Source organism: Caretta caretta, chromosome 1 (genome assembly GCF_965140235.1).
Source record: "Caretta caretta isolate rCarCar2 chromosome 1, rCarCar1.hap1, whole genome shotgun sequence".
Classification (NCBI taxonomy): Eukaryota; Metazoa; Chordata; order Testudines; family Cheloniidae; genus Caretta; species Caretta caretta.
The window spans coordinates 350,273,312-350,298,863 of record NC_134206.1 but is presented as its reverse complement, the minus strand read 5'-3'; the positions used below and the strand labels follow the sequence as shown (position 1 = coordinate 350,298,863).

Below are 25,552 nucleotides of genomic sequence, written 5' to 3'. Positions count from 1 at the left end.
GTGGGAGGGAGCGTGGCCGGCCCCGGGGCCATGGCGGAGGACGCGGGCGTCCCAGGGGCTGTGGGAGGGAGCGTGGCCGGCCCCGGGGCCATGGCGGAGGACGCGGGCGTCCCAGGGGCTGTGGAAGGCAGCGTGGTTGGCCCCGGGGCCATGGCGGAGGACGCGGGCGTCCCAGGGGCTGTGGGAGGGAGCGTGGCCGGCCCCGGGGCCATGGCGGAGGACGCGGGCGTCCCAGGGGCTGTGGGAGGGAGCGTGGCCGGCCCTGGGGCCATGGCGGAGGACGCGGGCGTCCCAGGGGCTGTGGAAGGCAGCGTGGTTGGCCCCGGGGCCATGGCGGAGGACGTGGGCATCCCAGGGGCTGTGGGAGGGAGCGTGGCCGGCCCCGGGGCCATGGCGGAGGACGCGGGCGTCCCAGGGGCTGTGGGAGGGAGCGTGGCCGGCCCTGGGGCCATGGCGGAGGACGCGGGCGTCCCAGGGGCTGTGGGAGGCAGCGTGGTTGGCCCCGGGGCCATGGCGGAGGACGCGGGCGTCCCAGGGGCTGTGGGAGGGAGCGTGGCCGGCCCCGGGGCCATCGCGGAGGACGCGGGCGTCCCAGGGGCTGTGGGAGGGAGCGTGGCTGGCCCTGGGGCCATGGCGGAGGACGCGGGCGTCCCAGGGGCTGTGGGAGGCAGCGTGGTTGGCCCCGGGGCCATGGCGGAGGACACGGGCGTCCCAGGGGCTGTGGGAGGGAGCGTGGCCGGTCCCGGGGCCATGGCGGAGGACGCGGGCGTCCCAGGGCTCAGAGGCTGTCGTAGATGACCCGGGGACAGGCCTCGGGCAGGACGCAGTGGGCCTCGTGCTCGACCCACCCGGCGGGGCACTGGCACCCGGGCACGCAGGGCGTGAAGCAGCGAGACTCGATGGCCCCCAGCGGCGCATCCTTGTTGTAACACGTCTTGGGGCAGGGCGGGCCGCACTCGTCGAACACGTAGCCCCGGTCCTTGGGGCAGCCGACAGCTGGAGGGAGATGGAGGGGTCAGTGCCAGGGCTCGGGGGGGGGGAAGAGGCAGTCCTGGGACCTGCCTCCCCCCTCAGCCCAGGCTCAGCCCCGAGGGTGAGAAGCCAGAACTGCCCCCGTGGCCATGGGGCTGGCCTGAATTTCCCCAGGGGGTTGGGGCTGTGCCCACCACCTGCCCCTTCTGCACCCCTGCATCTGGGCTAGCATAGGGCCTGCCCCCCTGCAGGGCTCCCCCACAATCTGAGCCAGCACAGGGCCTGCCCCCCCCCAGGTCCTGCCCCCCCCCCAATCTGAGCCAGCCCAGAACCTGCCCCCCAGGGACTCCCCCCACTGATCTGAGCCAGCCCGGGACCTTCCCCCTCCCCGGGGCTCCCCCGCTACCCCGATCTGAGCCAGCCCAGGGCCCGCCCCCCGACCAGTGGGGGTCATGGCCGGGCCCAGGGCTGCGAGGGTCCGGGTGGGAGGAGTGGGAAGCCCTGGCCCCCACCCCCCCTCACCGCAGAGCGTGGGCGAGCGCCAGCTCAATGCCAAGCCGGCCCGGCGGCACAGGGCGGCGTAGGCCTCCAGCGCGTCGCACAGGCAGGGCTCGGCCCCGGCCCCACACAGGTCGTAGACGCAGGCGGCGAAGAAGGGCTCCGGGGGCACCAGGGGGTGGCAGGGCTCGAACGCCCCCGACTTCAGCACCTTGCAGCGGGCGTTGGCCTCCTTGCGGGCGCGGTAGCCGGCCTCCTTGCAGGGATCCACATCCCGCCCGTCGGCACACGGCCCGCCTGTGCCGTTACCGCTCAGCACCTGCCCCAGAGACGCCATCAGCGCGGGGAGGGGGGATCGCCCCCAGCACCCACCCAGCCTGGAGACCCAGCAGAGCCCGGGGGCTGCAGGGAGGGAGGGAGGGAGGGCAGGGGCTGGGGGGCCAGCGCCCTATGGCGGTGATAGGGCGCGCTGTCCTGCAGTAAGGGGGGGGTTCAACAGGGGGCGTTCTCCCCTGGCAGTCAGTGCTGGCCCCAATGCCCTGGTGTGGCACTGGGGGGCGCTGCAGGGAGTAGGGCAAGGGGGGCTGCCCATGTCCTGGCTACCTCCTCCTCATGGCTGTCTCCCTTCCGCATACAATTCCCCCTAGTTGGGGGTCGCAGCCCTCACTCCAGGGCACTCGGGGGTCATGATGGGCACCCCAGAGGGATACCGAGGGGGAAGGGAGCCGGCTGGGGGGTGTGATGGTGGAGAAGGGAGCCGGGCGGGGGGGAAGTTATGGCGGGGAAGGGGGCTGGGCTGTGGGCAGCCGGAGGACCTGGCTTGCTGTCCCTGGGGTGGCCCCCGCTCACCCTCCAGCTGTTGCCGAAGGCGGCCTCGGAGCGGGCCAGCTGCCCCGAGCGCAGGCGGGTGTCGTCCTGCGGGTGGCCGTTGAAGTTGCCACACAGACCGCACGTGTGCCCCTTGTAGGTGCCGGGCACGCTGACCTCCAGCTGCGAGCGCCCGCTCCACAGGACCTGGGGGGAGAGGGGAGATGGGCAGCACCCCCCCAACGCGGGGCACAGGGCCCAGCCAGCCGCCGGTCACAGGTGCTGCTCTGCCTGCCAGGCCCCGGGCTGGATCACCAGCCAGGAGCGGTCTGAAATGCCTGCGTGACAATGCCCTCCCGCTGGCGCAGCCTGGATTGGGGGCCTGGGGGCGGCACCCCAGCGGGCAGCGGCAGGGCAGAGGACCCCCATGCCCAGCGGTTACCTTCACCCCGATGTTGGTGTTGAGCAGGACGGTGTTGGTTTGGCGCTCGACGTAGAGGTGGGGCTCCTTGAGGAAGGGCAAGGTCACCACCTGGCCGTCCACCTGGGAGGGAAGGGCAGGGGTTCAGCGGGCACCGGAAGACACCGGGGTCCCACCTGTGCGGCCTGGTTCCCTCCTGCCTCCAGGTGACCTCCCATAACCGCACCAGGGCCCTGCCCAGTGCAGGCTCCAGACCTGGCTCCGCCATGGGCAGAGGCTCGGGGTGCAGTGGGCGTCCGGCCTGGCACTGTTGCCCGTCTCACCCTGACCAGCCAGTCCTGCAACAGCTGCACCACGGTGTCCCCGACTCGCACTGTCACCTCCTTGGTCCAGGCCACACCCGGGCGCCCCCGGTCGTCGTTGGTCACGTGGATGCTGCGGGCAGGAGACGGGCACAGGGTTTGTGTGTGGGGGGAGGGCTTTCCTCGGTGGGCTAGGGACAAAGCTGGGAACAGAACCCAGGAGTCCGGGCTCCAAACCGCCAACCACTAGACCCCATTCCCCTCCCAGAGCTGGAGATAGAACCCAGGAGTCCTGGCCCCCAGCCCCCTGCTCTAACCCACTAGCCCCCACTCCCCTCCCAGAGCTGGGATAGAACCCAGGAGTCCTGGCCCCCAGCCCCCTGCTCTAACCCACTAGATCCCACTCCCCTCCCAGAGCTGGGATAGAACCCAGGAGTTCTGGCCCCCAGCCCCCTGCTCTCACTACTAGGCAGCCTTTCCCTTCCCCCCAGGCTCCCCTCCCTGGGGCTGCTGCCCATGTCTGCTGCGCCCCCTCTCACCTGAAGTCCTCCCGCTGGCAGTCCTGGGCCAGGACGTAGGTGCAGGTGCCCTGGAAGTGCAGGGTGCGCCCGTCGAAGGTGCGGTAGTGTGGGTCGCCGAAGGCCAGGCAGGTGGCGGGGCGGGGCAGGCAGCGAGGGCAGCAGGTGCCTGGCGCCAGGGCAGGTGTCTCATCCTGGGCACACAGGGGCCGTTACGGGGATGCGGGTGCCAGCCTCTGCCCCCGTAATGCCCACGGCTGGCTGCCCCTCTCCCATCCCCCTCCCGGCTTCCACCCTTCCCACCCTGTAACGCCCGGCGCTGGCTGCCATCCCCCCCAGCATGGCTATGGGACACCTCCCAGGGTAACGGGGTGGGCGCAATGGATCCTGGCAATGGGACAGTACTCACCCCCCAGTGGCCAAGGCAAGTCCTCAGGGGGGCCCCTGACCTGCCCCCCCATGGCTCAGCCAAGGAGCTCGACCAGCGGGGAGAGGGAGGGCAGGGGCCTAGCTGGGCCCCTCACTCACCGCGGCGCAGGCGGCCGGGGGGCAGGGCTGGATCTGGCAGTGCACCTCCCCGGAGACGCAGGTGCAGGTCGTACAGGTGTCCACCTGCCAGCGCTCGCTGGCCGGGTACCGCTGGCCCTGGTAGGAGCAGGAGCCCTCTGGGTCTGAGGGCAGAGGATGGAGCCAGCATTGTGGGGATCCCCCAGGCCCAGAAGACAGCGGCCTGGGGGCAGGCGCCGGGTCCTGCCAAGGTGGCAGGACTGGCATGGCGCAGGCAGGGCGCCAGGTCTGGCCCGCCCAGCGCGGGGCCGGTGTGCCGCCTGCCAGACGGTGCGGGAACGCGGAAGGCAGCGTGGCTGGTGATTCGAGCAGGGAGAATCAGGGGAGCCAGGACTCCTGGGTCTTACTCCCAGCACTGGTCTCTGTGCAGCGTGCAGAGGGCCCCCTTCCCCTGCTCGGTGCCTCAGTTTCCCCACCTGGGACGGAGGGCTGACACTGATCAGCCTCACCGCACAGGCTGTGAAGTTTGCCCTGTGCAGACTGGCACCTTCTGTGAGCAGCCCCTTTAACCTCTTCCGTGCCATCTTCCGGGATCTGCCAGCGAGGGGGTGGCACCGTACTGGGCACCCGCCCGGGGGAGCAGCACGCCCCTAGGGAGCCTGCCATTGCGGAGTCACTGGCCTGCCACCCCTCCCCTCCTGTGGCGTGGGCCCTGCACCCGGCCAGCCCGCCAGGAGCAGCGCCTACCTTGGCACTCGTAGCAGCAGGAGCCGGGCATCCGTACCCTCCGCAGGCTGCCCTGGCACTCGACGGGCTCGCACGCCGCGACGTGGCACTCCACGTGGCCGCGCTGCGTGGCAGAGACAACGGAGAGGAGTGGGAGCCCGGCTCCACCCGACAGCCCTCCGCCCCTCTCCCCCCAGCCGGGCAGCCCCAGGCACAGAGGGCACCGGTAGCCAGTCTGCACACGGCACGCCTGGAGCGGGGGGACTGATCCATCCTTTCCACACGGAGAGCCCTGCCCTCTGCCCCCCAAATGCAGCCCTTGGCCTCGTTGGCACACAGGTGGGCCTGCCCCCCGCCCCCCTGTTCCGTACCCCGCGCCCGCTGGCCCGGGAGGGGGCAGCCCAAGCAAGGTGCCATATGGCCTGTCCAGGGATCCCTGCCACAGAGCCAGGACTCCTGGGTTTCCCTCCAGGCCCTGCTGTGGGGCCCCAGGCGAAGCCCCTCCCTGCCCGGCGCCTGGGGAATCGCCGGTTGTTTGGGAAGCACTGGCTGGAGGGAGAGGGGTAGGGACACAGTCACGCCAGGCTGGGGGTGGGAACGGAGCCCCCAGGGCACAGACACACCAGGTGTGGGGGAGGGGATGCCCCAGGGCACAGCACCAGGCTGGGGTGGGGGCTGCCCCCGCTGGGGCTTACATGACAGGTGCAGCTGACACAGTCGTCCTCACTGTCCATCCAGCTCTCACCGTCCGACACCCGGCGCTCTCCAGCCTCTATCACACACTCTGCAAGGGAGGGTGGGGGTCAGCCGCTGCCCCAGACCTATGGGGATGGGCGCTGGGAACTGCGTGGGCAGACAGCCGCCCTGTGACCAGCAATGCCAATGATGGCGCAAGACAGTTCCTGGGGGGGCCACATGATGGGACAGGGGGGATTCTCACACAGTCAGCCCTGTGCTGACCGGCAGTTTGCCATCACTAGGCTTCAGAGTTATTAGCTCTGATCTAGCACTGTGCTGTCTGTCTGCAGGGACGGGTGCTTGACAGACAGACAGACCTGGGGGAAGCTAACCCAGCGTCACCGCCTCGGGGTCCCCCTCGCCCGCTTGGCCTCTGCTGCCACTGAAGGGACAACTGCCCTGTGGCCTCTGTGCGTGGCCAGCTCCGAGCACCCCAGCCACAGGGCTCCGTGCCCAGCTGGGTAGGGGGGGACTTGCTGCCTGGAACGCAGGGATCCCCAGATCCCAGCCCCCCGCTTCTTGGTGCCATGCCGCTCCCCCTCCCCCCCACAATGAAGCGTGCTCCAAGGGGCCCCTCGGCGAGGCCTCCGGGTGCGAGCAGGCGCTGGCCATACGTCACCGTCACAGATGGGGCAGCAGGCGCCCTGGGGGGTGAACTGCTCGGCGGGAGGGCAGCTGAGCTGCGGGCAGCCCTGGTGCACGCACACCCAGGTGAGATCCTGCAATGAGAAGAGCGGGGGCCGGGATGCAGCCAGGGCACAGGGGGCAACCCGGGATGGCAACATGGGCGCACAGAGACCCATGGGACGGGGTCGCGACTTGGGCACAGACACATGGGACGGGGCGGTGGCACGCCCCCCCCCCCACACACACACACCAGGGTCAGCTGTGGGTATGGAGGCCAGTGCCCGGAGCTGGGCACCCCTCACGATTCTCTCTCGGCCAGGCCTGCTGCTAATGGGATGAGAGGAACCTGGGGGGCCCGGAGAGGGGTCCAGCAGGGGAGCCATGGGGCGGACAGGCCACACCCAGCGTGCTCTCCATGGCTCCAAGGGGCCAGCCCCTAGAGGGTCACTGGAGGGAGAGCTGGAGCCTTCCCACTATGGGGGGCACCCTGAAAATCAAGGGCCATGGACTCCCCACTTCTCCCTGCTGGGCTCTGGCCCCACTTCACACCACGCGGGGCTGGCCCTGGTCACTCTTTGGATGGGAGACCTCCAAGGGAGGCCCAGGGTGCTGCAGGGAGCGGGGTGGGGGCCCAGCAGGGGGCACTCTCCCCTGCACTCTGCGCTGACCCGATGCCCCAGGGCGGTGGTGGGGGTGACATTAAACGTGGGCCATGGGGGGCAGGCCGTGGGCACACCCCAAGGCGCCGTGTGCGTCAGAGACGAGACTCTTCGTTCCCGGAATGACTGCGCCGTTCCACGGCTGCCCCGCCCCACCACAGAGGGGGCTGCACGGCACAGCCCGGGGGCGCAATCTTGGGACGCGAAGGGCTGAGGGCAGGAGGCGTCCGCACCCCCCTGGAGCAGGCGCCGGCATGGGGGTCTGATCACACAGCGGGGTCAGGCTCAGCTCAGCCCGGCAGCCGCTGCCCAGCGGAGGGACAGAGCCGGCCCCAGGGCTCGTACCTTGCACTGGCAGGTGTAACACGGGTCGTCAGCCGCCTGGAGCTCGTTCCCGGCCAGCTCGGCCGTGCAGTTACTCAAGGCCTCTGCAAGCCACAAAGGCAGTGGGGTGAGGGGTGGGGTGATGGGCCAAGGCACAAGGGACAGCCCCACCCCACCCTGCCCCGCCCTGCCGGGGGGAGCCAGGGCCAGACACCTGTGTGACGGGAACGGACTGACCAGTGAGACAGCCCAGCTCCGGCCTTGCCCGGAAGGGGGCACTATGGGGAGCAGGCGCTGGCCATGGGGGAGCTCCCAGCTGCTCTAGCCCCGGTCTGGCCCAGCAGGGGCTGCTGTGGGGAGCGCAGTGGGAGAACTGGCCGTGGGGGCACTCGCAGCGACTTCAGCCCCGGCCTTGCCCAGCAGGGAGTGCTGTGGGGAGTGAGGTGCGGGCACTGGCCGTGGGGGGAGTTCCTGGAGACTCCAGCCCGGCCTTGCCCAGCAGGGGGCACTGTGGGTTGTGTGGGGTAGGCACAGGGCATTCCAGAGCAATGGCCGCCCCGTGCCAGGCCCTGGCTGAGCAGCCCTGGCGTGTGCCCGCAGGGTACTCACGGGCACAGGTGGGGCAGCAGTGCTGTGGCCCGGGCGGCTGGATCTGGCTCCTGGGGCAGCCGACCAGGCTGGGGCACTGCCTGCGGTAGCAGCGCACATGAGGCCCCCCGACCGCCAGCCGCTGGAACGAAAGGCAGAGACCAGGCTGGTTACTGCCCCGTCCCCCCGACCCCTCACAGCACAGACCCTGTCACGTTATTGACAGAATCTGGGACCGTACAGATCATTGGTGCAACCAAGGTCCTATAGTGGCACCAAATCTGGTACAAAGGAGGTCACGTGGGGTGTCTCAGACAAGGCTGTGATTGGCTGGGTAGGATTATGCTGTCTGCATGTGTGTGTCATTTCTGTAGTTGAAGTTATGAACATTGGCTCTCTACTGTCTGTAGCTCAAACTTGTGCTCTGCTTCTGGGGGACACCCCGGACACGCTGGTGTCAGCTCTGCCTAGCCGGCCGGATGGCCCATGAAGGACCATCAGCGACACACCTGACCCACTGAGAGAAGGCAGATACGCCTTGCGACTCAGCCAGGCACGCAGGGACTTGCCCATATGACTCTAAACTCCATTTTGCTGTAATTTTCCACAGTACGAACAAAGAGGGGACCTGCCACCTGGAGGAGACTATAAAAGGCTGATGCCTCATCTCCACATGGTCTTCAGTCCTGCTTCCTGCCTCTGGAGGGACCTTGCTACAAACTGAAGCTCTGAACCAAGGACTGAACGACCCATCCCAGCTGGGGACGTTCTCCAGAGACTGGATTTGAACCTGCCGTTTATTCCATCACTGCCACAAGCCTGAACCAAGAACTTGGCCATCACTGGATGTCATTGATTCCATCTCACCGATTCTAGCTCTCGTCTGTATCTTTTTCCTTTTATGAATAAACCTTTAGATTTTAGATTCTAAAGGATTGGCAACAGCGGGATTTGTGGGTGAGATCTGACTTGTATATTGACCTGGGTCTGGGGTTTGGGTCCTTTGGGATCAGGAGAACCGTTTTCCTTTTTCTTTCACTGGGGTCTTGGTTTTCATAACCATTTGTCCCATAACCAGTGGCCTGGTGGTGATACTGGGGAACTGGAGTGTCTGAGGGAATTGCTTGTGTGACTTGTGGTCAGCCAGTGGGTGAGACCGAAGTCCTCTCTGTCTGGCTGGTTTGGTGCCTTAGAGGTGGAAAAACCCCAGCCTGGGGCTGTAACTGCCCTGTTTTCAGCAATTTGTCCTGAATTGACACTCCGTTGGGTCCCGCCAGATCCAGCATTGTTACATCCTGCCAATCCAGGGGCAGGGGTCAGAATAGCCCCCCTCCCTGATGAGTCTCCCACAAGACTCCAGATGGGAGAGCAGACCCCCAAAGCCGCGGCACCCCCAGGACGAGTGCACAGTGTGGGAGGCCTGGGGGTGTCCCCAGCCCGCCGCCTGGGAGGAGGGGGAGCAGTGTTTGCTCCCTGTCCGCTTACCTCACAGGTGCAGATCTCACAGGGATCCAGTGACGGCTGGAAGCTCTCCCCGGGGCTGTACGGCTGGCCCTCGAACATGCAATCTGGGGAGAAACCTGTCAGGGCAGTGGGGGGAGTCCCCATTCCTCTCCCAGAGCCGGGGACAAACCCAGGAGTCCTGGCTCCCAGCCCTGCCCACTCTAACCACGAAACCCCACTCCCCTCCCAGAGCCGCGGAAGAACCCAGGAGTCCTGGCTCCCAGATCAGCCACCAGTCATAGAAACAGTAAATGTAGAATCACTGTTGATAACACCTGCAGCCGACGCAAAGCCTGGGGGCGGGGAGGTAAATAATGCTGAGGAGGGGCCGTCCCATGGTGCCATCTGCCCTGCCTGGCATGCTGGGCCCGTTCAACCAAAAGGGTTCAGTGCAGCCGAATGCAAAGTCCCCCATGCAGGACCGAGGGACGCAGGTGCACAGAGCAGGGGCCTGTCCCCCGCAGAGCAGAGACGCTGGGTGGGATCCAGGGCTCGCAGTCGATAAGCGACTCCACACGTCCAGTGCCAGGCTGTGATCCTTGGGCACACACAGGGCCACCGGGCGTGAGGACGTCCCTCAGACACTAACGGGTGCACGGCCGGACACTCCCGTCGGAGCTCCGGCCCCCGGGGCCTCTCTGGGAGGTGCTTTGGTCGCAGGTCTCTGGGCTCGATACAGGGGTAACAGGGGCAGTTCTCTGGCCTGTGCCAGGCTGGGGGGGTCAGACAGTTCCGTCCAGCCTTTGACCCTACAACCCTACGGCTCAGCCCCGTGCCCTCTTCTGCAGCAGCTGCCCACCTCTGAGCCCCCTGTGCCCGCTCCCTTCCCCGCCCCCGTGTGGGCCTGGCAGAGCCGCACCCGCCCTCGCACCTGCGCACAGTGGGCAGCATTCCCCGGGCACCTGGACGGGCTGGAGGCAGGAGCCGAGGCAGCGGATCTGGGCGCAGGTGGCGATGCCGTGGGTGCACAGGCAGGACACGCAGGGGGAGGAGAACCAGCTGGTGCCATCGGCGTGCTCCTGCCCATCGTACATGCAGCCTGCGGGAGAGCAGCGGGTCAGACTCACACCAATGTCATGCCTGTGCTCTCTGCACGGTCCATCATACAGGTTGATATGGACCCGTGGGTGCCCACTACGCAAGGCCACAGCCTGCAACTGCCTGACTCGGGGGGGCACTATCGGCCCAGTATAGACCAACAGAGGTCACAGACCCCACATGCTAATGAGTCACTATTGACTGACATGGACCACTTGTTTGGGGCGGAGTTATGTAGATGGCCCGCCTCTCTTAAAGGGATAGGCCCTCTGTCCCCTGGGGGATATTGGGCGGGCAGCGGCCAGGGTGGGTCGTACCTTTGCAGCGGGGGCAGCAGTCCCCGGGCTCTATCACCTGGTGGGTGCACGTCAGTGGGGGGCACGGGGCCATCACGCAGAGCACGTCCCCGCCCTGAGAGGGGAAAGGCAAAGCCGTCAGTGTGGGGGGACCCCCGGCTTGGGATACGCCCCCTCCACCCGGAGGGAAGCCATCCGGAGCACGAGCAGGGGCTGGAGATCAGGGCTGTGGAGTGGGTAGATGGGGCTCTCGCCCCAGCGGCGGGTGCCGGCACCCAGGGTCGAAGGTCGGACACTCTTCGTCCGGACCGTGTCTTCGCTGACCAGCGGTGTTATGGGTGGAGAATTTACACCAAATCCCCGGTAGCAGCCACTGAGTGAAAAATATCCAGCAAACCCACCCCAGCCGGGGGGCCTGTCGCCAGGCCCCGGGAGAGCGCCGCTTTGGGGGTTCTGACAAACACTTGCAAAATGTGGCAAACCAATAAAATCCTGAGACCCACACTGTGGGACCCACACATGCCCAGGTGGGGCCAGTACACCCGAGGCACAGCGAACGGTCCATGGGGGGCTCTCCCCAGAGCAAAGAATTAGCTGGTGCTCATAGGCATTGCCCCAGGCCCATTGCACACACCGTCCCCGCCCCAGCCCCCCAGGAACCTGGCGGCCCCAGCCCATGCGATGTTAGTGCCCGGCTCCCTGGGGAACGGGGTGGAGGTCGGGGGGATCTGGGTGGAGTGGGGTGTGGGTCAGAGTGGGAATGGGGTGGAGGTCGGGGTGATCTGGGCAGAGCGGGGTGGAGGTCAGAGGGGGAACTGGGCGGGTTTTGGAGGGGACCTGGGCGGAGCACGGTGGGGGTTAGAGGGGGAACGGGGTGGGTGTCGGGGGGACCTGGGCCCGGCACGGTGGGGGTCAGAGGGGGAAGGGGGTGGAGGTCGGGGGGACCTGGGCCCAGCAGGGTGGGGGTCAGAGGGGGAACGGGGTGGGTGTCGGGGGGATCTGGGCCCAGCACGGTGGGGGTCAGAGGGGGAACGGGGTGGAGGTCGGGGGGATCTGGGCCCAGCACGGTGGGGGTCAGAGGGGGAACGGGGTGGAGGTCGGGGTGACCTGGGCGGAGCAGGGTGGGGGTCAGAGGGGGAACGGGGTGGAGGTCGGGGGGGACCTGGGCCCAGCACGGTGGGGGTCAGAGGGGGAAGGGGTTGGAGGTTGGGGGGACCTGGGCGGAGCAGGGTGGGGGTCAGAGGGGGAACGGGGTGGAGGTCGGGGGGGACCTGGGCCCAGCACGGTGGGGGTCAGAGGGGGAAGGGGGTGGAGGTCGGGGGGACCTGGGCCCAGCACGGTGGGGGTCAGAGGGGGAAAGGGGTGGAGGTCGGGGGGACCTGGGCCCAGCAGGGTGGGGGTCAGAGGGGGAAGGGGGTGGAGGTCGGGGGGACCTGGGCCCAGCAGGGTGGGGGTCAGAGGGGGAAGGGGGTGGAGGTCGGGGGGATCTGGGCCCAGCACGGTGGGGATCAGAGGGGGAACGGGGTGGAGGTCGGGGGGATCTGGGCCCAGCACGGTGGGGATCAGAGGGGGAACGGGGTGGAGGTCGGGGTGATCTGGGCGGAGCAGGGTGGGGGTCAGAGGGGGAACGGGGTGGAGGTCGGGGTGATCTGGGCGGAGCAGGGTGGGGCTCAGAGGGGGAACGGGGTGGAGGTCGGGGTGACCTGGGCGGAGCAGGGTGGGGGTCAGAGGGGGAACGGGGTGGAGGTCGGGGGGACCTGGGCGGAGCACGGTGGGGGTCAGAGGGGGAAGGGGGTGGAGGTCGGGGGGACCTGGGCGGAGCAGGGTGGGGGTCAGAGGGGGAAGGGGGTGGAGGTCAGGGGGACCTGGGCGGAGCAGGGTGGGGGTCAGAGGGGGAAGGGGGTGGAGGTCGGGGTGACCTGGGCGGAGTAGGGTGGGGGTCAGAGGGGGAACGGGGTGGAGGTCGGGGGGACCTGGGCGGAGTAGGGTGGGGGTCAGAGGGGGAACGGGGTGGAGGTCGGGGGGACCTGGGTGGAGCAGGGTGGGGGTCAGAGGGGGAAGGGGGTGGAGATCGGGGGGCTCGGGCGGAGCAGGGGGGCACTGCGGGCCGGCTCGCTCACCAGGCAGGTGCAGGTGGAGCAGGGGTCCCCCCCCGGGGGGCGGAAGGGGGCCCCGCTCTCGTAGAGGTGGCCCTGGTAGCGGCAGGAACCGGAGCACTGTGGGCAGCATTGGCCGGGCAGGGCGACCAGGTTCCGGCAGGGGGCGGGGGAGCACGGCGCGGGCACACACGTCACGCTGCCATTCTGCGGGGCAAGAGCCGCTGGCATCACACCTGGCCGGGCTCCTGCCCTGGGCAGGCAAGGGACCGAAAGCCCCCCCCCCGAGCCAGCACCCCGTCCCTGGGGCCGCCAGCCCCCGCGGTGCCCGGAGGCAGGGCCAGGCCAACACTGGGAAATCTGCGGGGAGGGGCTAGATCTGCAGGGGCACCTCCCCTGGCACTCAGCGCTGGCCCCAGGGCGGCACGACTGGGCACGGTCCCGTGGGAGAAACTGCTTGAGCTAAGCCCACGGTTCCGCCCATCTGCAGCTGTTACCGGCCTGCTGGCTCCTGGCACAGGCCCTGCCCGCTGTCCCGGGCCAGGCCCCGGGGTGTCCCCTGCAGAGGCAGCTGGCCCCAGGACTGTGACCCCCGTCCCCAGCACCGTGGGGTGCTGTTTGCACCGGGGCCCCTCCCCAGAGCTGGCTGCTTTTCGGGGGTGGACACTCACCAGGCAGGAGCAGAGCTGGCAGGCGTCGTGAGGGTCGGGGAAGCGCTCCCCGTTGCTGCACGCTCGCCCATGGAAGCTGCAGCCGTTGCACACGGGGCAGTCGCAGGGGCCCACGGCCGGGTGGGGACACGTCACCCCAGGGCAGGGCAGGGGCCCGCAGGACACCTCTCCCCGCTGCAAGAGGGCAGGGAACGGGGGTGAGCAGGGCAGGCCCCCAGCCATGCTGAGCCCCCCAGCGCCCCCGCTCCCCTTGGGCTCCATCCCCCTGGCACAACCCTAGCCCTGTGCCAGCTCGGCTCCCTGTGCCCCCTGGGGCTGTGCCCAGTCCTCTCCCCACAGGGCCGGCCATGCCCCCCCGGGCACGTACCAGGCAGCGACACTGCTCGCAGCGCCCGCCGGGGGCCGGGAAGGTCTCTCCGTCCGCGAGGTCCTGGCCCTGGAAGTGGCAGCCTGGCACCGGAGGGGAGGAAAGACATTGAGAGCAGGGGAGAACCAGCCCCCCACATCCCAGGTGTCCCCCCTCCAGCACCCGCCAATCCCAAGCCCCCTCCAGCACTTGGGAGATCTGGCCCCGATCCTGCACCCAGCCCCACGCCCAGCACCGTCCCGCCGTGGAGCCAGCAACGCCCACAGACCAGGCCTGGGCCTGCTCTCGCCATAGGCACCGCTCCGGGGGCAAGGCCAGGCTGGCATGGCCTCAGGCTCCGCTCCGGGTGGGGCAGGCTGGGCTGGCGTCACGCTGGCCAGGCCGGACGGAGGTTGAGGCCCAGAACCTGCCCAGGGTCAAGCAGGACGTCGGCAGCAAAACCTGCCTCCTCCTCCCCACGCGAGCGCCCTAACCACTGGACCACCCTCCCCTCCCCTGGCACCTGGGTCTGTCATGGGCACTGGGAATGGCCAAACCAGCTCAGCCCATCGGTACCCCGCCCAGGCCTGCCTGCGGTGCCCGTGAGGAACAGAAATGCTGGAGCCATCGATTGGCTCCACCCTGCCTCCTGGTTCTGCCCAGAGCTGGGCTAGAAGGGGGCTGCAGGTCGGGCGTGAGGGGCACCAGTGGGGTTGGGGAGGGACAGAGCTGGGTTGGGCTAGCAGGGAGCTGTGGGTCAGGGGCACCAGTGGGGCTGGGAGGGGCAGAGCTAGGACAGCAGGGGGCTGCAGATTGAGATTGAGGGGCACCAGGGGGAGCCCAGGGCTGGGCTAGCAGGGGGCTGTGGGTCAGGGATGAGGGGCACCAGCGGGGCTGGGGGGCACTGGCCATACCCCTTCATTTTAACAAGGCCTGAGGTTCCCCAGCCATGCCTGGTGGTGGCGGAGAGTGGCCATGCCACGCGGTGCCCACCCTCCCCCGAGCCCCACTTACCCTGGCACACGGGGCAGCACCGGCCTGGGGGGCTGGCGGGGTGGCGGCAGCCTGGCGGGTCACAGGGCGTTTTGGTGCAGGTGACGAAGCCGTGGAGGCATGCACAGCGGCCGCAGGCGTCCTGGGGGTCCGGGAACTCCTGGCCATCGAGGTAACCCTCGCCCAAGTACTCGCAGCCTGTGGGGGCCGGACAGAGTGAGCCCGGTGCCAGGCACTGCAGAGGAGGCCAGGGCCCAAGACACCCCCCATGGGCTGACCCACCCCCCAACCCTGGCGCCCCAACTGGTGGAGCCCAGCAGTCCCCTGGGCTAGCCCAGCCCGGCCTCCGCCCGCACCCCATGCCCAACCCACCTTCGCAGACCTGGCAGCACGGCCCCCGGGCAGGGAAGGGGCACTGGAGCAGCGGGCAGGCCCTGGGCTGGCAGGAGACGCTGCCCTCCCAGCAGGTGCAGACGTGGCACGGCTCCGCGGGGTCCGGGAACTGCTCCCCGTTGGGCAGCTCCTTTCCCTGGTACAGGCAGCCTGGGGGCAGAGCGGATGATGGCACTGGGCACAAGAGTGGGGCAGGAGCAGAGCCGGGGGCTAGGGGGAAGTGTTCCTGCTGCAGAGGGGCTGGGGGTGCAGCGGGGGGTTTGGGGGCCCAGGTCACTGGGTGGTTTCAGGGGACCCAGCGGGGGGCTGGGGGGCCCAAGGGGTATCGTCACAGAAATGGCAGCAGCCCTGCTGTGAGGGTACGTGCAAAGCCCAGGAGTACTGGGGGGGAATGCTTAGTGGACCCAGGTGGGATTCGAGGGGCTGAGGGGGGCTGGGGAGGCCCAGGGAGGGGGTTCTGGGGACCCAACAGGGGGTACCATCACAGGAGCAGCAGCAGGGGGTGGGTGCAGAACATAGGGGCTCGGGAGTCCATCAGGGGCCTCAGGAGGCCCAGTGAGGCCCGTGGGGTGCCCAGTGGGGGGCTCAGCGGGACCGGGGGGCCCAGTGAGGCCCGCGGGGTGCCCAGTGGGGGGCTCAGCGGGACCGGGGGGCCCAGTGTGGCCCGCGGGGTGCCCAGTGGGGGGCTCAGCGGGACCGGGGGGCCCAGTGTGGCCCGCGGGGTGCCCAGTGGGGGGCTCAGCGGGACCGGGGGGCCCAGTGAGGCCCGCGGGGTGCCCAGTGGGGGGCTCAGCGGGACCGGGGGGTCCAGTGTGGCCCGCGGGGTGCCCAGTGGGGGGCTCAGCGGGACCGGGGAGCCCAGTGTGGCCCGCGGGGTGCCCAGTGGGGGGCTCAGCGGGACCGGGGGGCCCAGTGAGGCCCGCGGGGTGCCCAGTGGGGGGCTCAGCGGGACCGGGGGGCCCAGTGTGGCCCGCGGGGTGCCCAGTGGGGGGCTCAGCGGGACCGGGGAGCCCAGTGAGGCCCAGTGGGGGGCTCAGGGGGTTGGGGGGTACCGTCACAGGAGTGGCAGCAGTCCCGCCGCAGGGGGTGGGCGCAGAGGGCGGGGGCGCAAGGCTGGTGCTGGCAGGTGACGGTCCCGTTGGCACAGATGCAGAGGCGGCAGGCGTCCGAGGGGTCGTAGAATCGCTGCATGGGCTGGTAGGAGATGCCCGCGGAGAGGCAGCCCGCCGGGGGCTCTGGGAGGAGACAGGGGCGGTTGAGGGGGGCGCCGGGGACAGAGCGCCCGACTCCCCCAGGCGCTCCCTGCCCTTGGCCATGGCAGGGGCGGGTTTCAAGGCGGCAGAGGGTTTAGCTTGTGGGGTCAGTGCTGGGGGGCACCTCCCGGGAGCCCAGATGGGCTGGGCTCAGCTCGGCCCTGCCAGCAAACAACCCCATGGTGCCTCCCAGCCCCCCCCGCCCCCAGACAGATGGGGGGCAGCTGCGAAGGGGCCGTGACCCCCCCAGACCACTGCCCCGCGCGCTGGCCTACCTGGGCACTGGGGACAGCACCCGCCGGGCACCAGGAAGGGCTCCGCGCAGGGCAGGGGCGGGCAGCGTCGCAACAGACAGTGCACATGGCCGTTCTGCAGGGGGGAGAGGCAGGTCAGAGCCAGCCGGGCACTGCCGGGGAGAGAACCCAGGAGTCCTGCCTCCCAGCCCCCACCCCACCCTGTGCCCCAGCTCAGCATCCCACCCATCCCGTGACCCCCGCCCCAGACTGTGCCCCCAGCCTCCGCCCTCAACCCCACCCAGCCCCCACCCAGCCCAGCGTGAAAACCACCGTCCACTGTGACGCCCCGGCCCCTCGCTGTGGCCGGGACGGGGTTAAATGCGTCCCTCCCTCGGGAGCAGTGGCTCAGCCATTGGACTGGAGCCCTGGGCTCTAGTCTCAGCTCTGCCGTGCTTGCCTGCTCTGTGCCTCAGTTTCCCCACTTGTAACGCGGGGAGCAGGCAGAGCGAGGCCGGCGGGGGCGCTGGCTGCACGATCGGTCCCCCTGCCATGGGCTAACGAGACGCAACCGGCCCAGCTTCCCCCAGCAAGGCAGCAGCAGAGCCCGGGCTGGGACCCAGGTGTCCAGTAGGCCACGCTGAACCACCCTCGGGCCAGGGGCCCCGCTCGCCCCCCGGCACTTACGAGGCAGTGGCATTGCTTGCAGCGGTCCGTGGGGTGCGGGAACTCGGCTCCGTTGGGGTACTCTTTCCCCCCGTAGCTGCAGCCTAGGGCAGACGGAGAGGGGACACGGGGGGGCTAACGGAGGGGACCCCGCCTCTGCAATGCATGCTGGGAGGATGGGGCAGACAGCGAGGGCCCCTGAGGTGCCGCCCAGGCCCCGTCCAGTGGGTCGGGGCCCAGTGCAGCAGCGCCCGATCCGCCCCCAGCCCCAACAGAGCCGTGTCCACTGGGGCTGGGGAAACTAGCCCAGTGGGGTCCCCCGTGGTCGGGGGATCGGGGTCGGGGGGACTGGCCCGTGGACCCCATGGGCAGGGGTCCAGGGTTGGGGGGACTGGCCCGTGGCCCCCACGGGCAGAGGGTTGGGGTAGTGGGAGACCGGGCACGGGCAGGGGGCAGGGGGACCGGCTCGTGGCCCCCGCGGGCAGGGGTCGGGGTAGTGGGAGACCGGGCACGGGCAGGGGGCAGGGGGACCGGCTCGTGGCCCCCGCGGGCAGGGGTCGGGGGGTCACCGTTGCAGTTGTTCGGGCAGCAGGAGCCGGGCAGCGGGCGGGCACACAGGGCACCGGGGCAATCCCGCGCCGAGCAGCTGACGATCCCGTCGGTGCAGACACAGAGCTGGCAGGGGTCCCGCGGGCTGGGGAACCGCTCGCCCGCCTCCACCGCGCCCCCCTCCACGCTGCAGCCTGGGGGGGGGGCAGATGTCAGCGACCACCGACCCCCACCCTGTCCTGCCCCCCAGCCCGGCCCCACCCTGTGCCCCCCTCCCATCTTGCCCCCCTCCCTGCCCTGCCCCCCAGCCCTATGCCCTCCCTCCCATCCTGCCACCACCCCTGCCCTGACCCACCCAGCCCCACCCATCCTGCCCCCCAGCCTAACCTGTCCTGCCCCCTAGCCCTGCCCTGTGCCCCCTCTCCCCCCAGCTGGGATCAGCCAGCTGCTCAGTGTGACGGGGCCTCAGGCCCAGCCCCCCAGGGTTGGCTCCCTCACCCCAGCCCACCCCGTTTGCAGCCCCTGAGGAGGTGCCCCTGCCTCCTGTGCCCCCAGGGAGCCCCGAGGGGGCCGCCAGCCCTGGGCCCCTCCCCCCAGGTCCGCTTGGCCGGTCCGGCGATGGACGGGGGCATCGGGGGCATCGCACGTCTGCCCCAGGGCAGCGCCCCGGGGTCACAGTGCCCTCTGGGGGCCACTCACTGCCTCTGCAAGGGGCAGCCGAGTCCTATGGGGGGATATGGGGAGGCGGGGGGGGGGCTCAGCGTCATCACCCCCGTTTGGGGCAGGGCCTCACCGGCAGAGCTGGGTGGGGAACCCAGGAGCGCCCAGCCCCTCAGCGGCACACTCACCCCGACATGTGGGGCAGCACTGCCCAGGCTGGCTCTCCGGGCGGGGGCAGCTGGGCGGGGGGCAGGCGACGGGCGAGCACTGCACGGTCCCATCCTGCGGGCAGGGGGCAGGTCACCGGCCGCTCCCGAGAGCCCCCCCGACCCACCCCGCAGGGCCTCCGGGCCCACCCCCACCCTGCTCTGCCCCCAACCCCGGATCCCCCCAAGGCCTGCGCGCCCAGCCCCCCCCCCGACCCACCCCGCAGGGCCTCCGGGACCACCCCCACCCTGCTCTGCCCCCAACCCCGGATCCCCCCAAGGCCTGCGCGCCCAGCCCCCCCCGACCCACCCCACGGGGCCTCCGGGCCCACCCCCACCCTGCTCTGCCCCCAACCCCGGATCCCCCCAAGGCCTGTGCTCCCAGCCCCCCCCGCTCTGCCCCCAACCCCGGATCCCCCCAAGGCCTGCGCGCCCAGCCCCCCCCCCGACCCCCCCCCCGCAGGGCCTCCGGGCCCACCCCCACCCTCCTCTGCCCCCGACCCCGGATCCCCCCAAGGCCTGCGCGCCCACCCCCACCCTGCTCTGCCCCCAACCCCAGATCCTCCCCGGGCCTGCACTCCCAGCCCCCCGCGACCCACCCCGTGGGGCCTCCAGGCCCACCCCCACCCTGCTCTGCCCCCGACCCCGGATCCTCCCCGGGTCTGCACTCCCAGCCCCCCCGACCCACCCCGTGGGGCCCCCCCGCCCCCCAGCCTGCTCTGCCTCAGACCCTGGATCCCCCCAGGGCCTGCTCTCCCAGCCTCCCCCAACCCACCCCCCATGGGGCCCCCAGCCTGCTCTGCCCCTGACCCCAGATCCCCCCAGGGCTTGAGCTCCCAGCCTCCCCTGCCCCACCCCATGGGACCCCCAGGCTGAGCATGGCTCAGACCCTGCCCCATTAGTTCCAGCCCCCCGCTGGGCTCCTTACCCTAGGCACAGGTACCCTTGGGGAGAGCCGCAGGGCAACCCACCATGGGGGCATGCGGATGCAGCCCGGCACTGGGGGGGGTCTGTGCCGGCACCCCAGGCGGGACCCGGGGGCAGCCCCGTGCCCACACCCTAGAGAGGACTGGGAGGTCCGGCACCATAACCCTGGCAACCGGGGAGAGCGTCCCCACTGCCCCCCAGCGGGGAGGGGCGGCTCCGGGGGCACAGAGGCCCCGGTTGGCCGCCCGCCGCGGTGCCCCGCGGGCCGGCCCCCTCACCAAACACTGGCAGCGCTGGCAGGGGCTGTGCGGGTCGGCGAAGGCCTGCCCGTTGGCGTAGAGGTGCTGGTTGTAGGAGCACTGGGCACAGGTCGGGCAGCAGTCCCCTGGCCGAGGAGACAGCAGGCGGGTTAGCACAGCGGGGCGCCCCGATCGGCCCGTGGCCACCCGCCCCACGGCCCAGCCCCAGGGCAGGCGGGGCCTGGGCCAGCAGGAGGCACTGAGGGCTCACTCCTGGTGCCCGGCCGGCTCTACGGGCTGCCCCCGCTGGATGGACCCACGGCGCCCAGTGTCTGCCATGGGCCCGGTGCCACGCAGACCCCCGGAGCTCAGGGGTGCGGAGCCAGGGCTGGGGGGGGGCATGGACTGTACCGGGCACTGAGCAGCCACCACCGCATTGGGGGGGACCACAGAGCGGAGGGGGTGTGGCCAGGTGGGCACCCACAATTGAGCTGGGTGGAGTGGGGGGAAGTGAGGGATGGGGGCAGTGGGGGAGGGTCAGTGCGGGGAAGGGCACTCACCACTCAGGAGGGCGGGAGCAGGGGGCAGTGTGTGGGGGTGGGTCGGGGGGGAGGGGCACTCACCGCTCAGCCGGGCGGGGTGCTGGCAGGCGAGGGGCGGGAGCAGGGGGCAGTGTGTGTGGGGGTGGGTCGGGGGGGAGGGGCACTCACCGCTCAGCCGGGCGGGGTGCTGGCAGGCGAGGGGCGGGAGCAGGGGGCAGTGTGGGGGGGGGTCGGGGGGGAGGGGCACTCACCGCTCAGCCGGGCGGGGTGCTGGCAGGCGAGGGGCGGGAGCAGGGGGCAGTGGGGGGGGGGTCGGGGGGGAGGGGCACTCACCGCTCAGCCGGGCGGGGTGCTGGCAGGCGAGGGGCGGGAGCAGGGGGCAGTGTGGGGGGGGTCGGGGGGGAGGGCACTCACCGCTCAGCCGGGCGGGGTGCTGGCAGGCGAGGGGCGGGAGCAGGGGGCAGTGTGGGGGGGTGGGTCGGGGGGGAGGGGCACTCACCGCTCAGCCAGGCGGGGTGCTGGCAGGCGAGGGGCGGGAGCAGGGGGCAGTGTGGGGGGGGGTCGGGGCACTCACCGCTCAGCCGGGCGGGGTGCTGGCAGGCGAGGCGCGGGAGCAGGGGGCAGTGTGTGGGGGGGGGGGTCGGGGGGTCGGGGCACTCACCGCTCAGCCGGGCGGGGTGCTGGCAGGCGAGGGGCGGGCACGGCAGGGCCCCGCAGACGGGCTCTCCGGCGAGGCAGGTGCAGGTGGTGCAGGGGTCCCCGTCCGGCTTCCACTGCGCCCCCTCCTCGAACTCCTCGTCGGCCAGCACACACCCTGGGGGATGCAGGCCGTGAGGGGGGGGCCTCCCTGCCACAGCCCCCGGGGACCCCCAGACGGCTCACCCCTCCTTCCCCTGGGCCCTCCCAGCCCCCCAGCTCCCGCCCCGGGGCCCTGCCCTCCCAGCCCCCAGCTCCGGGCCCTGCTCTCAGGTGTGGGGCGGGTCTGTTCTCAGGGAGCGAGCAGCCTTCCCCACCCGGCCGGGGGCTGCCCCAGGGCTGGCGAGCCCAGTCAATGCCACGGGCCAGCAGCACCCAGCGCCCCGCCCCGGCGACGTCCCCGGCCCGCGCAGAGGGCATCGGTGCCGCACGCGGGCGCCGTCGGGCCGGGGCTGGCCCAGAACCGGGCGTTACTCAACCTTTGCAGAGGGGGCAGCAGCGCTGGGGGTCCCGGACGGGCTGGGCGCAGGACATGGGGGGGCAGCTCTCTTCCTGGCACTGCACGTGCCCAGCCTGCGGGAGAGAGCCGGTGTCAGTGATGGGCGGGCACAGACCCGGGTGCGCCGGTGTCCCCGCACAGCCCAGCCTTGGCACCCCTCGGCGGGGCTGCCCCGCCCCAGTGCCGCCCGCCCCCAGCCCAGCAACCCCCCAGGCCTCCGTTGCTCTGCCCTAGCTCGGTGCCAGGGACCCACGTCCCCTTCTCCCTGTGCCCGCATGGCTGGGCACCCCTGGGCACAGGAAGGGGCTGGTTACGTGGAGGTGAGCCCCCCCGGCCCCCCCAAACCACGTGTGACCGTCCCAGGAGTCCCCCGGGTCACTCACCGCACAGGTGCACTGCACGCAGGGCCCGCGGCCCGGGGGCGTGAAGGTCTCTCCGTGGCGGTAGGGGTGCCCCTCGTACTCACACGCTGCCCGCGGAGAGAGACGGGTGAACAGCCCCGCACGGGGGGCAGCCTGCCAGCCCCAGCCGCCAGCTGAACCCCCGGAAACCCCCAGGCCGGCTCAGAGACCCCAGCGCCCCCAGAGAGCCTCTACCGCCCCCCACCCTGCTCAGAGACCTCGGAGACCCCCCCCCCCCTTTCAGAGACCCCAGCTCCTCAAACTCCCCCCACCTGCTCAGAGTCCTGGCTCTGACCGCCCAGTAGCCCGGGGGGGTCTGGCAGGGGTCTGGATGGGTCGGGCCCCGTGGGCCCCCCTCCCAGCGCAGCCGAGCGGGACGGGCACAGGGAAGCACCAGCCCTGCCCAGAACCCAGCAGGAGGGACGCCCAGACCTGCTTGGGCAACGCTGGAGGCCGGCCCAGCCCGTAACCTGGGGGGTTCTTGTGCCCCGTTTCGCCAGGCCCTGTGCCGGGGGATGCAGGGGAGGAGCTGGCTCTGCTGGAGGCCCTGGGGGCACCCTCCCGCCCCCATGCCCTGCTGCCAGGGCTAGGGGCTCTCCGTGGGGCCAGCAGCTCCGGAGGCCCCTTGCTGGTCCCTCCCCCCAGCCCTCCCCTCACCCCGCCAGCTACTCACCATGGCAGGCTGGGCAGCACTGGCCCTGGGCAGTGCCAGGGTGGCTGCAGGGCACGGGTGGGCAGCTCTTCTCCAGGCGCTCACACGACACCTCCCCGGCCTGCGGGCATGAGCCAGAGCACAGCCGGGCATCGGTGAGGGGCCCCCGCTCCCGCCCGCTGGCACAGAGCCTCCGCCAGCATGGCACAGCCCCATGCCCAGCCGCCCGGCCCCCCCTCAGCCCGTGCCCCGGCCCCCCCGCAGCCAGTGCCCTGGTCCCCCCGCAGCCAGTGCCCTGGCCCCCCCGCAGCCCGTGCCCTGGCCCCCCCGCAGCCCGTGCTTGCTGCCCCGCCTGCTGCCGACCCTGGCCAGGGCAGGCCTGGCACTGTCAGGCCTCCGGTGCTCTGCAGCATGCATGGGGAGAGCGGGGCAGGAGCAGGGGGCGCCCGTGGTGAGGCTGCCAGGCCAGCGGCCCGCCCGGGGCACTGGCATCCCTTGGGCAGGGGCTGTGCCATCTGCATGGCCTATGGAGAGGGCTCCCGGGGGCGCTAACCCCACGGGCACCTGCCCCTGTGCCCGGCTCACCTGGCAGCGGCAGCTCAAGCACGGCTGCTGCGGGGGGGTGAAGGTGGCGCCGTCCGGGAAGGGCTGGGCATCGTAGAGGCAGTCCTGGCACCTAGGGCGAGGTGAGCAGTGGGGGTGCAGCCAGGGCACCCGGCCCCTGGCATCGCGGCCGTAGGGCAGCGACGCCACGGGTGCCCCCCAGCCCCCTGCTGCAAACAGGCCCCCTGAACTCCCCGAGCCCTCCCCTCCCCCTGGCTACCTGCCCAGGCCCCCCACCCGCTCCAAGCAGTGTTCCCCCTTACCAGCCCCCCGCCCCAGTCACCGTGAGCAGTGTCCCCCCCAGCCCCACTCACGGTGGGCAGTGCCCCCCCCAGCCCCACTCACCGCGGGCAGCACTCGCCGGGTCTCAGGACGGGCTCCGGGCAGGGGGCAGGCGGGCAGGCGGTGGGTTTGCACAACACATTCCCTCTCTGCACGACACATGTGCCCCCCACTTTAGCAGTCGCTGCCCCAGCCTGCCCCCCCACCCGCCCTGGTCTGGGGGAGCCCCAGGGCCCAGCCCCATATGCTGCCTTGAGACCCTCCCAGCCCTGCCACCCAGGAGCCCCTGCCAGCCCCGGCCCAGCCCCCCGCCCAACGGAGCAGCAGGGGCCCCCAGCCCTCTGGGGCCCCCGATGTACAAAGTGGGGATTTTCCCTTGTTATGTTGTATGTGAGTCTTACTGTTTTGCATGAATGCTGTGCGTGCCTCAGTTTCCCCGTGTGTCGCACCAATGTCTAGGTGGTGGGAATAAGGGTGTGTGACCTTTGCGGGGGTTGCTCCAGCTGCCTGCAGGGATGCTCTGGCCGCCTCTTCCTAACTGGAGACCCAGGAGGGGGCTTGGCCCGGGAAGCGAGACAAAGGCCGGAGGAGGAGCAATGGGCAGGGCAGGGGCCGGGGGGCTGGAAGCGAGTGAGTCTCGGCTGGCTTGGGGCGCAGGGGGAGGACCAGAGCCCTGGCTTTGCCCTGCGCCGTGTTCCCGTCGACTAATAACCCGGTTGACTGCGGGGTTGGGGGGCAGGGCCCTCTGGCTGCCCCCGGGGCCCGGACTCGCTGCGGGAAGCGCACAGTGGGGCAGAGGAGACTGAATGCCCCGGGGTCAGGCCCAGGAAGGGGGAAGCTGGGGAAACTTCTTGCCCTGCGGACAGGCTGCTCCCCGGAGGAGGCTTCCCCAGAGTCCTGGCTGGGTCATAGGGAGCAGCCCCAGAGCATCGCCCCGGGGACGCCGGGACACCGGCCAGCCCCTCCCCGGGGGTGCCCGGGGGAGACAGGCCCCAGCCCCTCTGGTGTGCAGACGGGCAGTGCCAGGCTGCCCCCGTCCGGAGCACGCACCGTGCAAGCACACTGGGTGCAGGGCTCCCCGCTGGGCACCGGCTCCCCGCTGGCAAACTCCCGGCCATCCAACGAGCAGCCTGCAGGGAGAGAGGGCAATGCATCCTGAGGGCGCGCCCCCCCGTTCCCCACCCCTGGACACAGCCGCAGCCCCCAGCCCAGCACCAGCCCCCTGGCAGGGTGGGACGGGCACCCAGGTGGCCTCCTCCCGAGGGCACTGGGCCGGCCCCACAGCCAGAGCATGCAATAAGTTTTCTGGGCCTCAGCCCAGTGCCCACCTCACCCCCCGCCCCGCCTGGCACCAGCTGGGCCCTCACTGGCAGGCCCTATGCAGGGACCACGGAGCCCGCGCCCCAGGGCTGGGAGGGGGGCACTGACCCTGGCATTACCTGGCCTGGGCCCAATAAGACCAGCCATCCAGCAATGACGGGGGGCCCAGCGGCCCAGTGGGACAGACCCACTTCCCCATCGACCCCGCCCTGCCCCCCCACGGCCCCAGGGAGCACAGCCCCCACCCCCCGCGAGAAGCCCCTCACTCACCGTCACAGACGGGGCAGCAGGTGCCCGGCCGGGGGCTGGCAGGGTGGCGGCACAGCCTGGCACATTGCCTCTTCCTGCACACGGCGCGGCCCTCCTGTGGGGGGGGGCAGGGGGGGTCATAGACTCACAGATTTTAAGGGACCATTAGGATCGTCTCGTCCGACCTCCTGCACATCGCAGGCCACAGAACCTCACCCGCCCCCTCCTGTCACAGACCCCGGACCCACGTCTGGGCTGTCCCAGTCCTCAACTCGGGGTTTAAAGACTTCGGGGTGCAGAGAATCCCGCGCCCGACGCTGCAGGGGAAGGCGAAAGCCCCCAGGGCCGCTGCCAGTCTGCCCTGGAGGAAAATGCCTTCCCGACCCCAAATATGGCCATCAGCTGATCCCTGAGCACGTGGGCAAGACTCCCCAGCCAGACCCCCAGGAAAGGATTCGCCGTCGTAACCCAGATCCCACCCCATCTGGCACCCCACCACAGGCCATTGGGCACGTCTACCGCTAGTAGTCGAATATCAGTGACTTGCCCATC

The 25,552-nt window shown here is 70.8% G+C and overlaps 1 protein-coding gene across 9 annotated transcripts in view; it reads right to left on the bottom strand.

Annotated features, from left to right (window-relative positions):
• Positions 1–658: 658 nt before the first annotated feature.
• The window catches only part of KCP (kielin cysteine rich BMP regulator), a 44,934-nt gene continuing 20,040 nt past the window's right edge, over positions 659–25,552 (bottom strand). For 5 of the 9 annotated variants that reach the window (XM_075124583.1, XM_075124581.1, XM_075124584.1 and 2 more), the window contains 34 exons: positions 25,022–25,115; positions 24,482–24,561; positions 23,495–23,580; positions 23,132–23,222; positions 22,568–22,667; positions 21,877–21,962; positions 21,474–21,567; positions 20,960–21,112; positions 19,796–19,902; positions 18,573–18,666; positions 17,745–17,918; positions 17,197–17,279; positions 16,552–16,645; positions 16,076–16,258; positions 15,003–15,173; positions 14,652–14,828; positions 13,659–13,741; positions 13,292–13,465; positions 12,645–12,827; positions 10,546–10,639; positions 10,062–10,229; positions 9,173–9,267; positions 7,709–7,829; positions 7,121–7,203; positions 6,109–6,208; positions 5,447–5,535; positions 4,773–4,875; positions 4,047–4,189; positions 3,540–3,712; positions 3,022–3,133; positions 2,720–2,821; positions 2,320–2,484; positions 1,495–1,789; positions 659–996 (listed from right to left, as the gene is read on the bottom strand). In XM_075124583.1, the coding sequence (XP_074980684.1) occupies positions 779–996; positions 1,495–1,789; positions 2,320–2,484; positions 2,720–2,821; positions 3,022–3,133; positions 3,540–3,712; positions 4,047–4,189; positions 4,773–4,875; positions 5,447–5,535; positions 6,109–6,208; positions 7,121–7,203; positions 7,709–7,829; positions 9,173–9,267; positions 10,062–10,229; positions 10,546–10,639; positions 12,645–12,827; positions 13,292–13,465; positions 13,659–13,741; positions 14,652–14,828; positions 15,003–15,173; positions 16,076–16,258; positions 16,552–16,645; positions 17,197–17,279; positions 17,745–17,918; positions 18,573–18,666; positions 19,796–19,902; positions 20,960–21,112; positions 21,474–21,567; positions 21,877–21,962; positions 22,568–22,667; positions 23,132–23,222; positions 23,495–23,580; positions 24,482–24,561; positions 25,022–25,115 (4,368 nt within the window). In that variant the 3' untranslated portion in view covers positions 659–778. The remainder of the gene's footprint in view (positions 997–1,494; positions 1,790–2,319; positions 2,485–2,719; positions 2,822–3,021; positions 3,134–3,539; positions 3,713–4,046; positions 4,190–4,772; positions 4,876–5,446; positions 5,536–6,108; positions 6,209–7,120; positions 7,204–7,708; positions 7,830–9,172; positions 9,268–10,061; positions 10,230–10,545; positions 10,640–12,644; positions 12,828–13,291; positions 13,466–13,658; positions 13,742–14,651; positions 14,829–15,002; positions 15,174–16,075; positions 16,259–16,551; positions 16,646–17,196; positions 17,280–17,744; positions 17,919–18,572; positions 18,667–19,795; positions 19,903–20,959; positions 21,113–21,473; positions 21,568–21,876; positions 21,963–22,567; positions 22,668–23,131; positions 23,223–23,494; positions 23,581–24,481; positions 24,562–25,021; positions 25,116–25,552) is intronic. The other 4 variants (XM_075124582.1, XM_075124585.1, XM_075124586.1 and 1 more) reach the window with 4 other exon arrangements.